This window comes from Harpia harpyja, chromosome 16 (assembly GCF_026419915.1).
Source record: "Harpia harpyja isolate bHarHar1 chromosome 16, bHarHar1 primary haplotype, whole genome shotgun sequence".
Classification (NCBI taxonomy): Eukaryota; Metazoa; Chordata; class Aves; order Accipitriformes; family Accipitridae; genus Harpia; species Harpia harpyja.
The window spans coordinates 4,577,656-4,594,697 of NC_068955.1; the positions used below are offsets into that span (position 1 = coordinate 4,577,656).

General features: G+C 49.6%; 1 protein-coding gene across 2 annotated transcripts in view; it reads left to right on the forward strand.

Annotated features, from left to right (window-relative positions):
* The first annotated feature begins 1,966 nt into the window (after nucleotides 1-1,966).
* Nucleotides 1,967-17,042, forward strand: part of ARID1A (AT-rich interaction domain 1A) — a 61,337-nt gene continuing 46,261 nt past the window's right edge. For both annotated transcript variants that reach the window (XM_052810485.1, XM_052810486.1), the window contains exon 1: nucleotides 1,967-3,164. In XM_052810485.1, the coding sequence (XP_052666445.1) occupies nucleotides 1,995-3,164 (1,170 nt within the window). In that variant the 5' untranslated portion in view covers nucleotides 1,967-1,994. The remainder of the gene's footprint in view (nucleotides 3,165-17,042) is intronic.

Here is a 17,042-nt window from a genome sequence, read left to right on the forward strand (position 1 = left end):
CAGGCATACAGTGCTGGCAGTGATTCAGTCCTTCTACGCACTGCCTTGCCTCTTGCTCTGGACTCAAGTTTCCCCACTGACATCAGTGTTGTTAAAACGGGATTTCTTGTGGTGTGTCCTGTTGATTGTTAGACTTGGGCCGAGCCCTGTGCTTTTTTCACTGTACAGCTGGTAATCGAGGCTACTGCTGCCCCGTTTTTTGTTTTGAGGTGATGTTCTAAAATGGCAGCCTCAGACCTCAGAAGTGTCTTTTGACTCTCCACCCATTGTTTTCTGATGTTTCCCCTCTCCTTAAAGTTGTATTTACTTAAACTTCACTTTTCCAAATACTTCCATATTCCAGAGGAGACACCTGCCCATATTCAGTACGTGGGACCCTGATCTACACCGTACCATGACCGCCATTTTTACTAGGTGACTGTGTCCTAATTTCTGAGCGCTTGGTTTTTATAATCTAATAACTCATCTTTTTGTACCTTCCATGCTCTGCTGCAGACCCATACCATTTGAAGTAAAATACGCAGCTACAGAACCTGCTGGCATAGGACAGGCCGTGTCTGGGACGGAGTTCCAGGTACGTTTCTCTCCTTCCTCTTCCTGCTCTGGGAGAGGCTGCGGGGACGGAGGAGGTGGGAATCTGGGTCTGAAACAGTTGCAGAAGAACAACGGCCTAATTCTCAGTTCACCCCTTGACGGTTGGGGAGCTTCAGCACCGCATAACCCTCTGAGATTGCCAGAGCATCCCGTCCCGTTGCTCAACGTGTTGTGTCTAGACACGTTCAGGTGGTTTTGGTTCTCCCCATCCAGCCGCCCCGAGGGAGTTCCTGGTTCAGCGCCCACTGCCCTCACTTTGGCAGGAGCGGGAAGCGGACTTTCTTGGACGTCTGTCCATGTGTGCCGTTACAGTTCTGGCATGCCGCCAGCGCCTTTTCCAGAGGGACACAACCGGTGGAGAGGAAATGACAACCGCTAACAGTTTGCAAAGGCTAATTCTAAATGGAATTTCTAGGGACAAAGAAGAGGCGCTTCGTTAACCCACGGGCCATCTCCCCGCCGAAACCCCAGAGCCGGCGGCCGGCAAGGCGGCCCTGTGCCCTCGCCGCTCTCCCGGGGGGACTCCGGCCGGAGGACGTCGCCTCGCTGCCCTGGGAAGTGCCCCGGCAAGGTAAGGGAGGCCGCCCCCTCACCCCGAGCGGCGCCGGGCCGCCGCCCCCCCCCGCCCGCGCTGCCCGCTCCCCCGCGGTTCGCTCGGGTTCCCAGCCCCGGGCCGCTGCCGCTGCCCCCGCCCGGCCCGGCGCGGCGCGGCGCGGCGCGGGGCTCGGCGGCCGGGCTGGGCTCGGCTCCGCGGATCCGCTGCGGGTTTTGCGTGCGGCAGCCTCCGCCGCGCCGAGCCGCCAGCGGCCGGGGCCGGCCCGCTCCTCCTTTGTGACGGGGGGGAGGCTCCCGTCCGGGCCGCGCTCCGCTCCGCTCCGGGTTTGGCAGGCGGCCGCGGCGCTGGGTAAAATGGCAGTGCTGAGCCTCGTGTCGGAGTGAGCCCCACTCGGCGGACCAGAGTCGGGAGCTGCCGCGCGGCTCGCCCAGCCCGGCCCCGCCGCCGCTCGGCCCGGCTCCGGGGACGGCGCCCGCCCGCCCGCCGTGTCCCCCCCCTCCCTCCCTCCCGCCTCTCCCGCACCGGGAGCCCCGTCCCGGGTCCCCCCCCCCCCTCCTCCTCCTTCCCCCCCACTCCCTCCTCCTCCCCTTTCTCCGCCGGCTGCAACCGAGGAGGTACAGCGGGGCCAGGCCCCGGGAAGCCCAGCCCAGCGGAGCCCTCCCCGCCTCGCCAACCAGGCCGGGGGGGAATGAGCCCCCGCTGCCCTGAAGAGCCCGCCGCCGCCTGAGCGGGGAGCAGCAGAGCAGCGAGGCCTCACGCCGGCCGGCCAGGCAGGGAGCAGCTCGGGGGGGGGGGGGGACCGGTCCGGGGGGGGGGTGGCTGGGTGGGGAGGGGGGGGGGGATCATGGCCGCTCAGGTCGCCCCCGCCGCCGCCAGCAGCCTGGGCGCCCCGGCTCCATCTGAGCTGAAGAAAGCGGAGGCGCAGCAGCGGGATTGTCCCCCGGAGGAGGCGGGGGGTGAGGCGGCGGCGGAGCGCGGCGGCGGCGGCGAGAAGCAGGCGGAGAGCGAGGGCCCCACGGGGAAGGAGCTGCAGGACGGGGCCGAGAGCAACGGAGGGGGCGCAGGGGCCGAGTCCGACCTGAAGAGCTCGAACGGGAACCCGGGCCCCAGGCCCGCCGCTGCCGCCGCCACCCTGAACAATAACCTCCCGGAGCCGCCCGGTGGCGGCGGCAGCAGCGACGGGGTGGGGGCGCCGCAGCAGCAGCAGCCGCCGCAGCAGCCTCCCCCTTCCCACCCGGCCGCCTTGCCCCCGCCAGCCTACGGCTTCGGGCAGCCCTACGGCCGGGGCGCCCAGGCTGCTGCCGCCGCCGCCGCCGCCGCTGCGGCCGCCGCCGCTGCCTTCCACCAACATGGCGGACAACAAAGCCCTGGCATGGCAGCGCTGCAGAGCGGGGGCCTGGAGCAGTCCTACCCGGGGCCGGCGGGAGCCCCCGCGGGGCCGCCCCCTCCCCAGAACTCGCACGGCGGCGCCGAGCACGGCTTCCCCAACCACCAGTACAACTCCTACTATGCGGCCGGGGCCGGGCGCAGCGCCGGCTCCTACCCGCCTCCCCCCCAGGCCTACGCCCTGAGCTCCCCCCGGGGCAGCGCGCAGAGCTCCGCTCCGGCGGCCGCCGGCGCCAAGTCCCCCGCCGCCGCCGCCGCCGCCGCCGCCGCCTTCCAGCAGCAGCGCTTCGGGGTCATGGGGCCCTCGGCCGCCGGCGGCGCAGGAGGAGGGGGCGCCACCCCGCAGCCCACGGCCACCCCCACCCTCAACCAGCTCCTCACCTCCCCCAGCTCCGCCCGCGGCTACCAGGGGTACCCCGGGGGCGACTATAGCGGCGGGCCGCAGGACGGGGGAGCCGCCGCCAAGGGCCCGGCCGCAGCGGAGATGGTCTCGCAGTACGGCGGGGGCAACAGCCAGGGCTGGGCCGCGGCGTCCGGCGGGGCCCCGCCGAGGAGCCACCACGCGCCCATGAGCCCCGGGAGCAGCGGCGGCGGCGGCGGCGGACAGACCCTCGGCAGGAGCCAGCAGGTAACGGCGGGGCCGCGTGGGGCGGGCGGGCGGCGCGCTGGGGGGGGGGGGGGGGGGGGTGGACGGACGGGACCGGGACGGGACCGGGACCGGGACGGGCCGGGGGCGGCGGCGGGGGGCGAGGGGCCCGGGGCGGTGGGACGGCGCCGCTCCCGCGGGTTCCCCCCACCGGGCCGGCGCTGCCGGGGAGCTGCCATTGTCTGTGCCTGCTCGCTCGCTCTAAAATGGCTGCCTCGCCGCCTTCCCTTCCTCCCTCCCCAGCCTTTTGTGCGAGGCTCCCGGCGAGCGGCCGCCGTCCTCCCCGCCGCCCCGGCCCGCTCCGGGGGCTCCGGCGGGGGAAGCGGGTCGGCCGCCCCCGGCGGAGGGCGGCGAGGGGCAGGGGAGGCCGGGCGCGGGGGGGCCCAGGGCTTGCGGGCGGGCCCGCCCGGGCCAACGCGTGGCCCCGGCGGCGGCGCCGCCGCCATCCGCGCCGCCGCCCCGGCCCCGCTGCCCGGCTCCCCTCGGCGGCCGCACCGGCCCCCGCCCCGGGGGGGGGCCCGCACCCCTCGGCGGGGACCGGCGAGGTCCGCCCGGGCGGCCGCGGCTCGGCCGGGCCGGACGGGGCCATCTTCCCTGTGGGGCGGCCCGTCGGGCCGTCGGCCGGGGCCTGTGGCTGGGAGCGCTGGTAAACAGCTCGGCGATGGGAGCAGTAAGTGCAAGATCGCTTTGGTTTGGGATTTGAATTATGGAGGTAAAATCCTTCTGTCAAAGCCAGGAGACAGTTGGTCTTAGGTTGACATCCTATCTGTGATCTGATTGGCTCCCCATCTCCTGCTCTTGGCCATTTATAATTGCCTCTGATGTAATGGTACAACAATCCTGATGAGCTCATAAACTTTTACACTCGGCTTTTCTGCCAGCCCCGGACCCACGGCAGCCCTGCCGCTTCGCTCGCTGCCTCCTCGTCCCCCCTCGCCGGAACCGGCCGTGACCTTGAGGCGGTTGGGTGGCAGCCCCGCATCGGCGGGAGCGGAGCCCCAGACAGCCTGCCCTTGTTGCATTGTGCCTGAAACAAAAGAGGAGGCGATGGCATTTTGTTTGTACCTTGGGTTTATTTTGCTTGTGATGTTTTATGCAGCCTGGAATAGAGTCTGTGTTGTCGGAACAGTGGCAGGGCTGCTCTGCACAATGGGCTTGCTGTTTATTTTGGTTATGTGACTTTCCCTTTGGTATAAATGATTTCTTTGATGGCTCTGAGGATGCGTTTGTTCCTGGCTAATTTTGGCCCTTTTCAAAACTGGGGCTGTTTGGATTCTTTATTGGATGGGGAATGTGGGGGTTTCTGGCGTATGTTACAGCCTTAAGAAGGAAAAAAAAAAAAACAAACAACGAAACAATCAAAACCAAACTTGTGGCTGAAGCACCAAAAATGGTGAATTATCAATTTACGTTCAATAGAGCTTTAAGATAGGACACGCCTGAGCCTCTAGTTGCGTGTCTCAGGGCACATTCTGACTTTTATTTTCAGTAAGCACTGATGTGTCTCCTTCCCCCCCATAAATAAAGGGACTTATTACAGACATTCAGATGCTGATTGTGGTCAGCTTCAACAGTGTCACAACTCTTGGCTTTTCGGAGGAGCAAAAATAGGAAAAATGAGCCTGAGAATTATGTTTATCGTTGTATGTGTAGAATTACCTGTTTGCTGGAAATATGGATGGGCAGAAAACATGCAGGGGAGAAAGCACTACAGCGTACGCATCAGACATTTTAGATACCAGGAAAAGAGGTGCTGGTATCTAATATCGGGAAACCTTGATGAAAACCAGCCTACTTTCTGTGTTTAGACACGCATCTCCAGGGCCTGTCGTGGCCTCATGCAGAACTGACAGACTTCCCTTTTCATTCTGCGTACTTTGCTCTAACTTCAGGCCCTGGGTCGGAGACATTTGATACCGCGTAGTGCGACATGCAGCCTCCAGAGTTTCCCTTCTTGCTCAGTACTTCTCTTGTGTCGATCTGAAAACTGCTTAATTTTTGTTCCTTGATTACTGAAGGCAATGTCTCCTTCAGTGTCTTGAATTACTTAATTGCCTTTTCTGTCAGATTGAAGTAGTGCTCTCTAAGAGAGTGGATCTTATCTCTGCTGTGGTCATCAAACTGTCCTATGGTGACTGGTAGCGAGTATTCGATTATCCTCAGTGAAGATTTCAGCTCCCCAGGAATATGTTCATGTGTAGCTGCGATACGTTCGGACAAATGTCACGGACGTGAGCGTGTTTACTTGAAGGTACTTTTTGTATCCTGACAAATTTCAATTTAGATAAAATGTGTGCTAAAATATGGTGTCAGATTGAACTTTTCAAGCAGGTATTTTACTACAGCACATACTTGACAAAAGCGTACTTCTGTCGGTATTCTGATATGAATTTGTAAAAGCACCTTATTTCATCTTGGAAAATGAGTTTAACTTGATTCCACGAGCTGCTGAGATACAGCGTATTAATACCTGAGTAACTAGTCCCATCCACTGGAACTATTAATGAATAGTTGTTCTGAAAATTAGTTGAACTTTAGGTAGTACAAATAGCATATATAAAAAGTAAACCAACAGCCCCCCCCATCCTGAAAGCCAAACGAATCTCCCCAAATCCTTTTTGTGCCAAGGATTACTGGACTCAAACTGACGATTCCTCTTTTTTCTTTCTGCTGGAAAAAGAAAAGAACAGACATATCTAGCATGAGGAAAAAAGCTTCCACATGTCATCGGTGCTGCCCACAAGAAATGGTTGATTAATAATAATCCTCCAGCCCTAAATTGCAGCCTCCTTTCACTGTGTATTCTGTTAAATTTCCTCGAATGGGAGAATTTAAAACTTTGTGTCTTTTCTGTGTCTTGTACAGTGATGAACAGAGTGGGCAGTTGCCACCTAACTTCTGAGAAACTCTGGGAGAGCAAGAGGAGAATGTAATTCATCTGACCAAACTCTAGAAAGGGAAGCGTCTTTTGGTGCAGGCTCGGAGAAGATGATGCGGGAAGAGTGTGGGGTTCTTCCGCTCGGGAATCCTTGGGATAGTAAACCTGACGTTTTGGGGATGGGAAGCAGGACGATGTAGAAAAGAGAAATACCTTTAATTCTTGGTACTTTTTAGGATTTATGGATGATGCCATAGGGATAGTTTCATCGCTCATCAAGAAAGGCAAAGTAATTTCTGGCGTGAAAGTTGTTTGGGTGGAATATTTCCTGTAATAAAAGGAGAGTATAGTCACTTGCACAGAGGTAGACTCCGGTCTGTAGCCCTCACAGGCACCTTTGCTCGCTGGCCGGTCCCAGGAAGGTGGCGCTGAGCGGGAGCCCCTGTGAAGGCAGGCGTGCTCCGCGTTTGTCGGGACTGTGATAGAGGACTTTGCGTTTTTTTCTGATGATCTCTATAGCTGGGAAATGTGGAGTAGAATCAAGAGATCAGAATGGCTGTTTTACAGTGTGTGGGATGAGAAATCTGTGGTTTTCTGTGGGAATGACTTGTAAGAAACCAGGCCAGGGATCTTAGTTTTCAATTTTTCCAGCTCTACTATGTGTTTGTTTCCACCCCCCTTCCCCTCAGAGTGTGTAGCAGTTCTTAATAATACGCTGGCTTTCCCAGTGTCTTGGGACTTAAAGGAAACTGCTTAAGAGAAAGGACTTCCCTCCTTTTAATAGATGGGCATTTCTTGTGGTACGTGCTTTCGCTACAACAAACAACGTCTCCTGTAATGGGAGATGTCTTTGGATCGCATTAAACATTGACATCTTGGATAACCTCCCCATAGGTGCACTGACATCTCTAGGCCTTTATTGTAAGTTCAGTGAAGGCAGTTTAAAAATCGTATGTTAATAAAAAAATGCTTTTGGGCCTGTTGCCATACAATAGCTATTTTTTGTTGACTTAGATCTCAACTTTAGTAGCAAGTGAGGCATGAAAAATGTTGTTGGAAATATGTTTTTTAAACTAAATTGGCACCAAATGGCTCTGTGCTGCCAATGAGCTGCGATATCTTGGAATCGGAAATTGAGACCTGGCTCCTGTTGGCTTGTGTCGCAGGGTTTTTCCTTGCTTAGCATTGTAATGTTAGGAGCCCTTGAATTGCTCGCAAGGTGTAGCATGCGCTAGATCTTTCCAACAAAAAGGAGAGTGGTACATCTTCTTTTTCTGGGGTAGGGTTTGCTTCCAAATGAGCGATTTTAGGCCTTGTCTGTTTTAGAAAAAGTAGGAAAATTGCGCTAGTTTAATTTTGTTGTTAAGATCTAGTTATTTCTGGTGTGGACCCTGAAGGTTTTGCTGGCTTACCTTTTAGAATAGTCTGCGCTAGTCTGAGGTAAACTAGGGGTTGCCTCATTCTCTTAAAATCTCTTTGTTTTCTGAAATGCCGTTTCCTTCATGTTTGGCTTTGAGGTGACCAATGTTTCTAGGCAGGATATGTGTAGGGTACAGGACAGTAAACCTCAGTTCTGACTCTCAGTTGGAGCTTTTTTTCCCTGCCCTTATTACCACCAGTTTACTGGGAAACCCAGGACAAACTACATGATTGTTCTGTAGTATTTTTTTTTCTTGATGAAATGGGGTTAGCAAGGCTTGCCTACCTGTCTTAGGAAGTATAAATGAAAAGCTCTTTCAATCCTTATTTATTATCTGGGCTAGGGGAGGGTTTCTCCATATGGTGTCTCTTGTAATCATGTTTGTTGGTTGCAAGACAGAAACATGATTTCTGGAAGGTTGTATGTTTGACTTTTGGGCCTTTTTTTTTTTTAGCTAGAATACTTACTCGGTTTGCTAAAACTGTCCAGTTTAATTACTTTTACCTGCTACAACTTATGTTTCCTGAAGCGACTGCTCAACGAACAGGCAGAACCTCTTCCCTGTTCTTAAATAATACTAGAAACTGGGGCTGGGGGAAGCATGAGAGTCGAATGTTTTGTCGTATACCTGTGTCTTACTGTTCTTGTAAGCGTGGTATGTTCATAATACGTTGTTTTTTTTCTGTAGTCTTATTTGAGAACACTGGTCAATGAATACTATGTTACAGAAGTATTACACGAGACCCTATTAAGGGTCTTGGGTGAAGACTGTTTTAAAAAACCGGGCAGCTTTCCTTCAGAGAGAAACCAATGTCTAGAATTAGGCTAAATAGTGCAGCTGTTTATCTGTTACCTCATATGCGACTTTTCCACCATTTTTCTTCCTACTCTTTTCAAAGGAACACCACCAACTTGGAAATCCAGTTTTTACCCTATGAATCTGAATCTGTGATCTCAGTAATTAAAATATTAGAGGAGAAAGATGCCCTTTCCCGTTTTTACTCTGTGTATTTGAAATTCTTTGTCTAGTCAGTTTGATTTCTTTTTTGAATTGCAACTCCTGTGTGATGGATTGCTCTGGGGAAAAGCTCATCAGCATGCCATTGCCCAATTCCTGCCAAGAATGTTTGAAACTCTCAAGTAGCAGCAGTAGCAAAGCAGAAACCGAAGGCAGGCAACTGTAATTGCAGGGGGTGGGGTGGGAGGGGGAAATGAAAAAGATAAGCTTGTCAGTATTTAGCATTGCTGTTACAGCTGCTTGCTTTTTCTTCTGGAAGGGTCCTTAAACCATCAGTAAGGATGCCAAATAATACCTCCCCTTTTGTTCTGGTGGAAAAAAATAAAGGAAACATTTTTCCTGGGAAAAAAATGTTTTTGAGAAGTCCTGCAAAAGTTTTCTGTCATGTGCTGATTTCAAGAAGTTCAACCTTTAATTTATCCGGAGGTTATGCATGTGCAGTGGTAAAACTATACTGGAAGTCTGTTAGCCAAAGCCATAAATCTCCAGTTAGAAGTGAATGACAGGTGGGATTGGAGGAAAAAAGCAGTTTTCTTTGGCACGCTGGACCAAAACTGACATGCATTCTGTCTGGGTCCCTGCTGTCCGTCTGTTCCTGGATGACATGAGAGGAGTTGATGCCTTTTTGTTTTTTGTTTTAGTGGCTGGAAAAGCAGAGAAGTTGGTCACCTGAAGAGAGACCGTGTGTACTTTCTGTGGGCTCAGGAAGACCATGCTGTGTTTATAAATTGATTCTAGTAAAATTCCAATCATAAATTCAACGTCCTCTCTGCTGTACTGAGTGTATGCTCATCATTCTTAAGGCTGAAATTCTGTAGAAACTAGGTTTCAGGCAGTCTTTTGTTTCACCCTGGTACGTAGAGGAGGAACGCAAGGTCTTAAGTTCTTACAGTGACTTTTTCAGAGGAAGCAGCTGAGATGCTGATGTGGGAACTTGCCAAGGTGAGGCACTAGGGCTGGGACAGGGCAGAGAGTGGAATATAGGTCTTCTGAGTCTCATCCTGTGCTGTTAACTGTGAGACTATCTTTCCTCCCTAGTATATACTTTTAGCTGAATATATTGTTAAGACCCTTTTAATGGAGTTCTGCACTTAAAGAAGCAGCACCCAAGCCTGCCCTCGGAGGCTCATAGAATGAAAGAAGCAGGGCTGGAACAGGAGGAGCTGCTTCTCTCAGGACTGAGCTCATGTACATATTTAACAGTTCCTGTAGTGTCTTAATCAGATGATATTATGTATTAACATATGGATGAGGGAGGGGTTCCCATTTCTTACTCTTCTTCTGTGCACCTGCACTCCCAGTGTTATAACTCAGCAGTTCAGTCATGCAACTTGAGCATTTTTGAGTTTTTTTGGACTACATCGAGAAGAGCATTTCCAGGTTTGCTACGGTGTTCTTTCTGGAGTATTTCTGAGTTTTAAGTGACAGCTCAGTAAGTATTTACACAATGTGGGCATGAGATTTCTGTGGTGAAATGTAAAGGATGCTACATAATGATAGGTAAACTTAACAAGAGCTACTTCAGAATTTCTCAGCAAATAATTTTTTTGCTTTATTTGTTCAGAGTAAAATGATAACTGTAGCAGAATCTAATTTCTAATCATGTTCATGTTTATTTTGGGGAGAGAAAAAAAGGACAGAAGTGGGTAGGAGCAAATAAAGAAGGGGATCGGTTCATTCTGTAAATACTCATGGTAAAGAAATTTCTTTATGGGAGGGTGAGAGAGTGAAGATAGAGAGTGTATGTGTTAATTCCTATGAAATTCCCATGAAAAATCAGTTTGTGTAAATAACTCTGAAAAAGCTACTGCTCCATTACAGTTATTGGCATTTCATGCGATAACCAGCATGTCATTATTTCCTTAAGTTAGCTATAGTAATTGAAACCCTTTCAAAGACAAATTAAATTGCTGCTAACTTTTTCTTTTATTTTTTTCCCCCCTTTTTCTTTTTTTAAACTTAAGTAATTTCCTTTTGCTCCTGGATAATTAGTATTATGCCCGAACTGTCCCAAGAAGCTGCAAGTTAGATACGGAGAGTAGTTTTTAGAGAAGCTGTGGGGGACCCTGACCCAGCCAGTATCCCCTCTGTGTGGAGCAGACCCCTGCTGCTCATTCCTGCTCTTGGCTTGCCCTGTGTTTTGTGGGTGCATTTGACTGTGTGGTGAACCAGAGGGGACTGAAGAACGCATCTGCCTTTTTGGTGGGATGTGATGGTGACATCCTGGATGTGGCTGGGAGGAGAGGGCGTTTTGATGGTCACTGATGTCTGACCGTGGCCTAAGGTAGCTGTGACTTTCCATCCTGAGAGATTCTGCAACTCTTCTCAAAGAGAAATTCTTGAATTTCGGAGGACTCTGGAATTTCCCCCTGGGGACAATTACTGGGTTAAACAAGTACTTTCCCCCCCTTCCACTCACTTGTGAAATTTCATTCAGGTTTGACTAAGAGAAACCCTGAAAATTACCATTTCCCTTCTGATGTCAGCACCGTTCTGGCACCCTGCCTGTGAATAACTGAACAGGAATGTTTTAAAACCTGTGCTCAGGCCACAGTTACAGCTGCAGCTACACCTCCAGACGCTGTGGTGGGAGACCTGCTCTTTCCCAGCCAGGGCTGAAATTTAGGATACGCTCAGACCGGTGCATAATACAGCCAACTCAAATTGCCGACAGTGGGTTTGTACTTTCTTAACACTGTTAGTGTCCAGAGCAGTAGTTTCAGCAGTGTGAATACGGTCTGAGAAGCGTGAGGCACGGAAGAGGGAGGGGTACCTGCTCTGAAAATAGCCATTCTGTTCTGGGTTTGTGGCACTGATTTTGGTCTTTTTGGTGAGGAGAATGCGCATTGTAGTCTGTGCTGCCTGTAAAATCTTGCTGTTGGTTTGTTGCCTGCATTGTCTTTGTAGGTGACTATATTTTTCTTGTTGAACAGAGGTCTGGATCTGAATTTGAAAGGTCATGTAGCCTGCTGTCCTGCTTCAGGGCAGGATCAGCTATACCTGAGAACAGGGCAGACAGCGATGAATGTGATGGAGCTGCCTCAGTCTGTTTCAGTGCTTTGCTACCCTTAGCATTGGACATTAGGAAAAATATTCCAACTCAGATCATCTTAATTGTGTATCTCTTGTCCTAGTCTCTCTAGGTATGGAGAACAGGCAAAAGTGTATGGTAACCTGTTTTTAAATGCGTGGCCTTCTGCCTGTCCCCTATTTCCTGGAGATAAACTTGCTAGTTAAATTGCAAAATGTCTCCCTTTACTTCCAGATTACTGTGCTCGCTGGGGATTGCGTTGAAGGGATTGGACTGTCCTGCTTTGTCACCCGAACTTCTTCCAGGATCCCAGAGCTGACTGGGCTCACTCTGTACTTCTCTGTATGGGATTCTTCATGTAGGCTTGTTCAGAGTTTTGTACTTCATAATAGTCTGATGATGGATTTAAAGTCCAAATGACTAGGACTATGCACCCTGTACAAGCTTAGGAGGAGAATCTGGTATTCATTAACTGTATGTAAATAATTAAACCAGTGCCAGACTAGAGGTGGTCTTCCCTCAGACATACTCCTTGTGAAATGGTTTGAAGAAAAGTTCTTACCTTTGTGCAGAAGATACATTGAAACAGTAGAAGTGCTGGAATTAGTTAAAACTTGATAAATTTGTTTTTTCTTTAAGTATCTCTGACTTTGGAGCTGGCATGGCTAATCAAGGAAGAGGCTTCCCATTCAAGGCCAGTTTGCTGAGCATGATCACGTGTTCTCAGAAACTGCCTTTTTGTTGTGCTGTGGCTGCACGTGTTGTGTCAGTAGTCTAAGGAGTACTGGAGTCCTGCCCTTCAGGCTGGGGTAGCTGTGTGGGTGGGGGGTTTATTTTTTTCATAAAAAAAACCCCCAAACTCATTTGCTTACTGTTGCGTGGGGGGCTTGTGGTAATTGTAGTGCTTTGGATCCCCTGGAAAAGATTCAGGGCAGCTGCTGCATGTAACAGATTTGAACTTTTTTTTTTTTTTTTTTTAAATTGTGTGTGGATAGTTGGACAGTGTTGTGATAGGAAGCATTTAAGTATCAAAGTATCTCCTAGTCTTTCAGTTTATTGTGATAGACCAGCAAGGCTAGTATGAGCAGTTCTCCACGTCTCAGAAGGCTTTCCTTGCCTCCGCACCCTACAGCTGGGTGCATGGGAAAGCTTCAGAGTAGGTGCTCAAAGGCGTATCTCTCAAAATCAAGGTTAATGCTATAACTACTAGATTATACTTTCTCTCTGGACATGGGGTTGCACCTGGAACAGTTTTCTTTGGTTTTACAAAAAGTTACCTGGCTGGAAATGTCATTTCTAGCTGTCTGTGGGCAGAACGTGGCTCCCCTGGAATAGGGCATGTTTGTGCAGAAGGGACTTTCAGGTGATGAGTGTGCTAATCCAGGATGAGGGTTCATGACAGAAATGGCATACAAAAGCACTCTTATTCAGCTCCTGCTCTGGAGGAGAAGCAAAATGCCTGGCTATCTACTGTCTACTCTTGGATGCGCAAAAGAAACCGACAGACTTATCCCAAATTGTCCTGCCTGCCTGTACTTTAAAGTACTTTTAAAGTGCCTTCTTTGGCCTTCCTGTTCGGTTCACAAGGCATGACAGCGTTGCAAAAGCTTGTTTCCACGTTAATTGTGATTGATTACCCTGCAATCTAGGACAAGATTTCCTTTGAAAAGCTATATGCTGATTTGGTGTCAGGAATTAAAATCAGATGAAGTGATTAGTGTTCTACGAAATATCCCAGAGCAAGTGAGTGCTCCTCAGCTTTCAACTGTGTTTTGGCCTTTAACCCTTGCCTCCCTTCTCCAGAGCAAGGTGCTAACTAAATCCGTTGTCCGCACGCTCAGGCGAATAACTCCTTAGGCGTATTGTATCAGGAGATCGTGGTATAATTTGCTGCTGAGCTTCAGAGTGCAGATTTACTGTCCTTAATGATGAATGCAGTGTGTTGAAAGTGCACTGTGTCAAGGCAACAGTGATACTTGTACTGAATGGTGAACATGTATTAAGGTTAGCTTTAAATCTGATCACTCTGTAAATGGCAATAAACTGTTCAGAGTTGTCACTGCTGTCAAGGTACAGTCATGTCTCATCTTCCTTTTCTCATATGAGTTGTCTTGCAGTTTCTTGTTATACCTGTTCCTGAAACCAGTGAAGACTTCGCAGCGTTGGCTGTTCCTCCTCCCCCCATGGCATTGGCACAGTTACGAATTTTTGTATCTTCTCACCAGCTGCCAGCACACACTCCTTTTAACTTGCTAAGCAACTCCCCACGTTGTTCATTTTGCTTTAAAAGAAAGCTGGATTTTTCTGGATGTAGATGAAATAAAAGCCCAATGACAGAAGCAAGCATGGGGCAGTGGACCCAGGCTTCAAAAGTCACTATAACCAAGGGCTGGTGGGCTTTTAAAAAAAAAAAAGTTACTATTATTTTTAAATGACAATGACCTTGTGTCACTGCGGGGCTGGGATTCGTGTTGGGCTTGCCAAGTGTAACGAACCTGAGTCACGACAGCGTTGGCTTGATGAAGGCTCTAGTACTGTGTCTTCTCTGCTGTCTGGGAGCTGGCTTGGCTGCAGCTCTGAGTTTCTTGCCTACGTAGTCTTTTCATCTCCCCCAACCTCCTCTCTTACCAACGCAGGGATGACAGCAGCTCTGCTTTCTGGATGCAAATAGATCGTTTGGGTATAAATACTGGAGATTGGTTGTTGCTTGCTATAAAGTTACCGAATGCATCCTTGGTAAATGCAGATGGTAACTTGTCATTGCTGCAATTTTAAATATTTTTGGTTCCACGGAACTGAAGTGGAGTCTTGAAGGCTGAATTTTAAGGCTAAAATAAGAGAAGGCTCAATAAAATCCACAAAAATAGCACCCGAATTTGTCAGCTGCTGTAATGAGAAGGAAAATAACTTTTCTTCTTCCTATTAGCAAAACAAAGTTTTGTTACCTTGTTTCGTGTTGGATCCCTCCTGTAAAATACTGCGGCGGGGTCAGGAGGGGTGGACAGCGTTTAAGGTGTACTAAGTTGCTTCCTGATGAGGTGACACTAGGGCTAACCCTGGTGCAATACAAAATGTGCTGTGAATGTCAGCTGCTACCCTGTAACTGAGGTATGTTTGAGATACTCTTGGAAGTAATTAGCAGATCATTACCCCACCTCTGCTGGCTGGGATAAGGGTGTGCCTTTGGGCAATTACAGCTGGCTGATCCGCATTACCCCATCACGAAGCAGAGCTGATGTCCACCACTGAACTGTGAGTTTGAATTCAAGGTCTAGGAGGCGAGGGTGATGAAGCACAGAGTTTTGTGCTAAGTTAAACTGAGATTGCCTGTCTTTTCTACAGATTCATTCCAAAACTCAAGATGTCTTGGATTATTTTGATCTTCCTTTATGTTGCATTATACACGCTTTTAAATAAATTCAATTATTCTGCAGAAGCAAGGGAGAGCCTGTGTAATTCTGAAACGTGGCTTGTAGAAACTACAGGCCCTGACATGCAGCTCTTATTAAAGCAGGCAGCTGCTCTGGACAAGATGGAGCTCTGCATGCTGAGATGAGGTAGCGTCCGACAGCTGTACCTCTTTCTTACAATGAGCGTGTCTGCGTCCTCCTCCATCTTAGTGTTGTGTACAGTAGGAGAATTGGGACTGCTGGAGACCTGTCGTGTTTTAGAGCCCTGACCTGATCTGGAGATGTGTCTTGGGTGTGCCCTTACCGACCTGGCATGGTTAAGAGGTCATGGGAATTTGCCTGTCCAGTTGAGTCTGTTCAGCCACCATTTATTCTGGTGTAAAATGAGACAAATTTGCAAAGTGATGAGATATTCAAATACAGATTGAGCTTTCAGACAGACACAAGTGGGTAGAAACCTGCAGTGCTGCATTTTATGGATGAAGAGTTAGCAAGAAATTGTTTTTAGAAAGCTAGGGGGCTATGCTGGAGGTGCCTTATCAACTCTTGAGTGTGCACCAGGACCCACTGGATTTCTGTAGAGAAAGGGCTTTTGAAGAATTGATAAAACTAACTTTGTTCTGGAAAGTAAACTCTAGTGAGCCTCTTGCTCACTAGAAGGAAGTGGGTCTTCCTTCAGGCCTAAAGTTTTGGAAAACATCCACCGTGTTAAGTAGCAAAAGACATCCGTCCATGAGATCAGTATTGCTTGTTTTAAGGGAAACGGGGGTTATGGAGAATTAACTGGAAGACTGAAGTTTGCCACAGGTCGCAGTTGTCTGAATGTATTTACAGGGCTTCTGCAGCCCTTTCAGGTTTTCAGTGGTGCTTAGTGCAAATATTTTGCATCTTGCTAGTGATCTGGAACAGCTGATTGAAATGAGATCACTTAAGTGGTGGTGACACTTAGTATAATTTTGCTCTTCCATCCTAGCCCTTCCTCCTCTTGCTTTTTTTATGGCTTGCTCTTGGCCCGGTCCCATTTCTGTGGTACAACATCAGCTTGCTTGCTCCTTCTAGTGTGTAAGTAGGCCTGGAACGAAAATACTGTAATGAGACATTTAACTGTCTTTTTGTTGACTTGCCTCCAGTTCATTAAAGCAGATGTAGGAGGTTGGCTAAACTTAAGCCTGATTTAATATTCAGGAAGGAAGTTTCTTTCAATCTTAAAAGGAACACCACCTCTTTACAACTATCATATGTTCCTTGGGATCATCTCCCATGGAGCTGAGATGCAGTTTTCTTTACATCTTGGTGTTGCTTAGATTTTGGGAGGAGTCAACAGTGGCACTTTGGAAATCTTGGGGTGAGTTTGTTGAATAGTGTGCTTCTAAAGTGAGTTGAAGTCTCAGAGTGAGGGGATAGCTATTTATCTAATATTCAGGTAGAAGGAAATTATATTTTCATCCTTAAGTGTAAATTGAAATTATTGGAGGTGTTAGAGATCACACTGTCAGTCTAAATAGCTAACTGCATAATCTGACTCTGACTACCTGTGAAATGTCTGAAAATTTCACTAGTCTCCAGCTATTGCAAAAGAATCATAATCCTTTGTTAATTTTGACTGCATTTAATTCAGTAAATAGAGTTTGTCAGAATCTCGTGCCATGTTAAAATAATCATGTAAATAGTTGTCAGCTTCTGCTTCCACATCAGGGTCTGTTTGATAAAGAAGGAACCGATTGCCCAGCCAAGTCATCCGGTCTGGACTGGGTTGTCAGATAGGGACAACGTGTGTCGTCCAGCCTGCTGCAGTGTGAGCTGTGCCACGGGCAGACTCAGCCTAGGCTTGGGCTGCTCTCTTCCCTGCCATTCATAGCCCCTGCAAAGGCATTACATCACGGTATTTTGAAACAACGTGGATGTTTAGCCACATCGTTGGTGTCGTGCTGCCGAAAGAGAGATGGGGAGAGAGGGAAATGAATCCTCTGGTTGTTGCCTAATTTTCAGGTGGTAGGGGATCACTTGCGCTGTTTCCACAAGGATGTGTGCTGAGCTTGCAGACAGGAGAGGAGTCCATGAGGAACCTGCCATCGTGTTGCTTGTGTGTCTCAGGAGGACGAG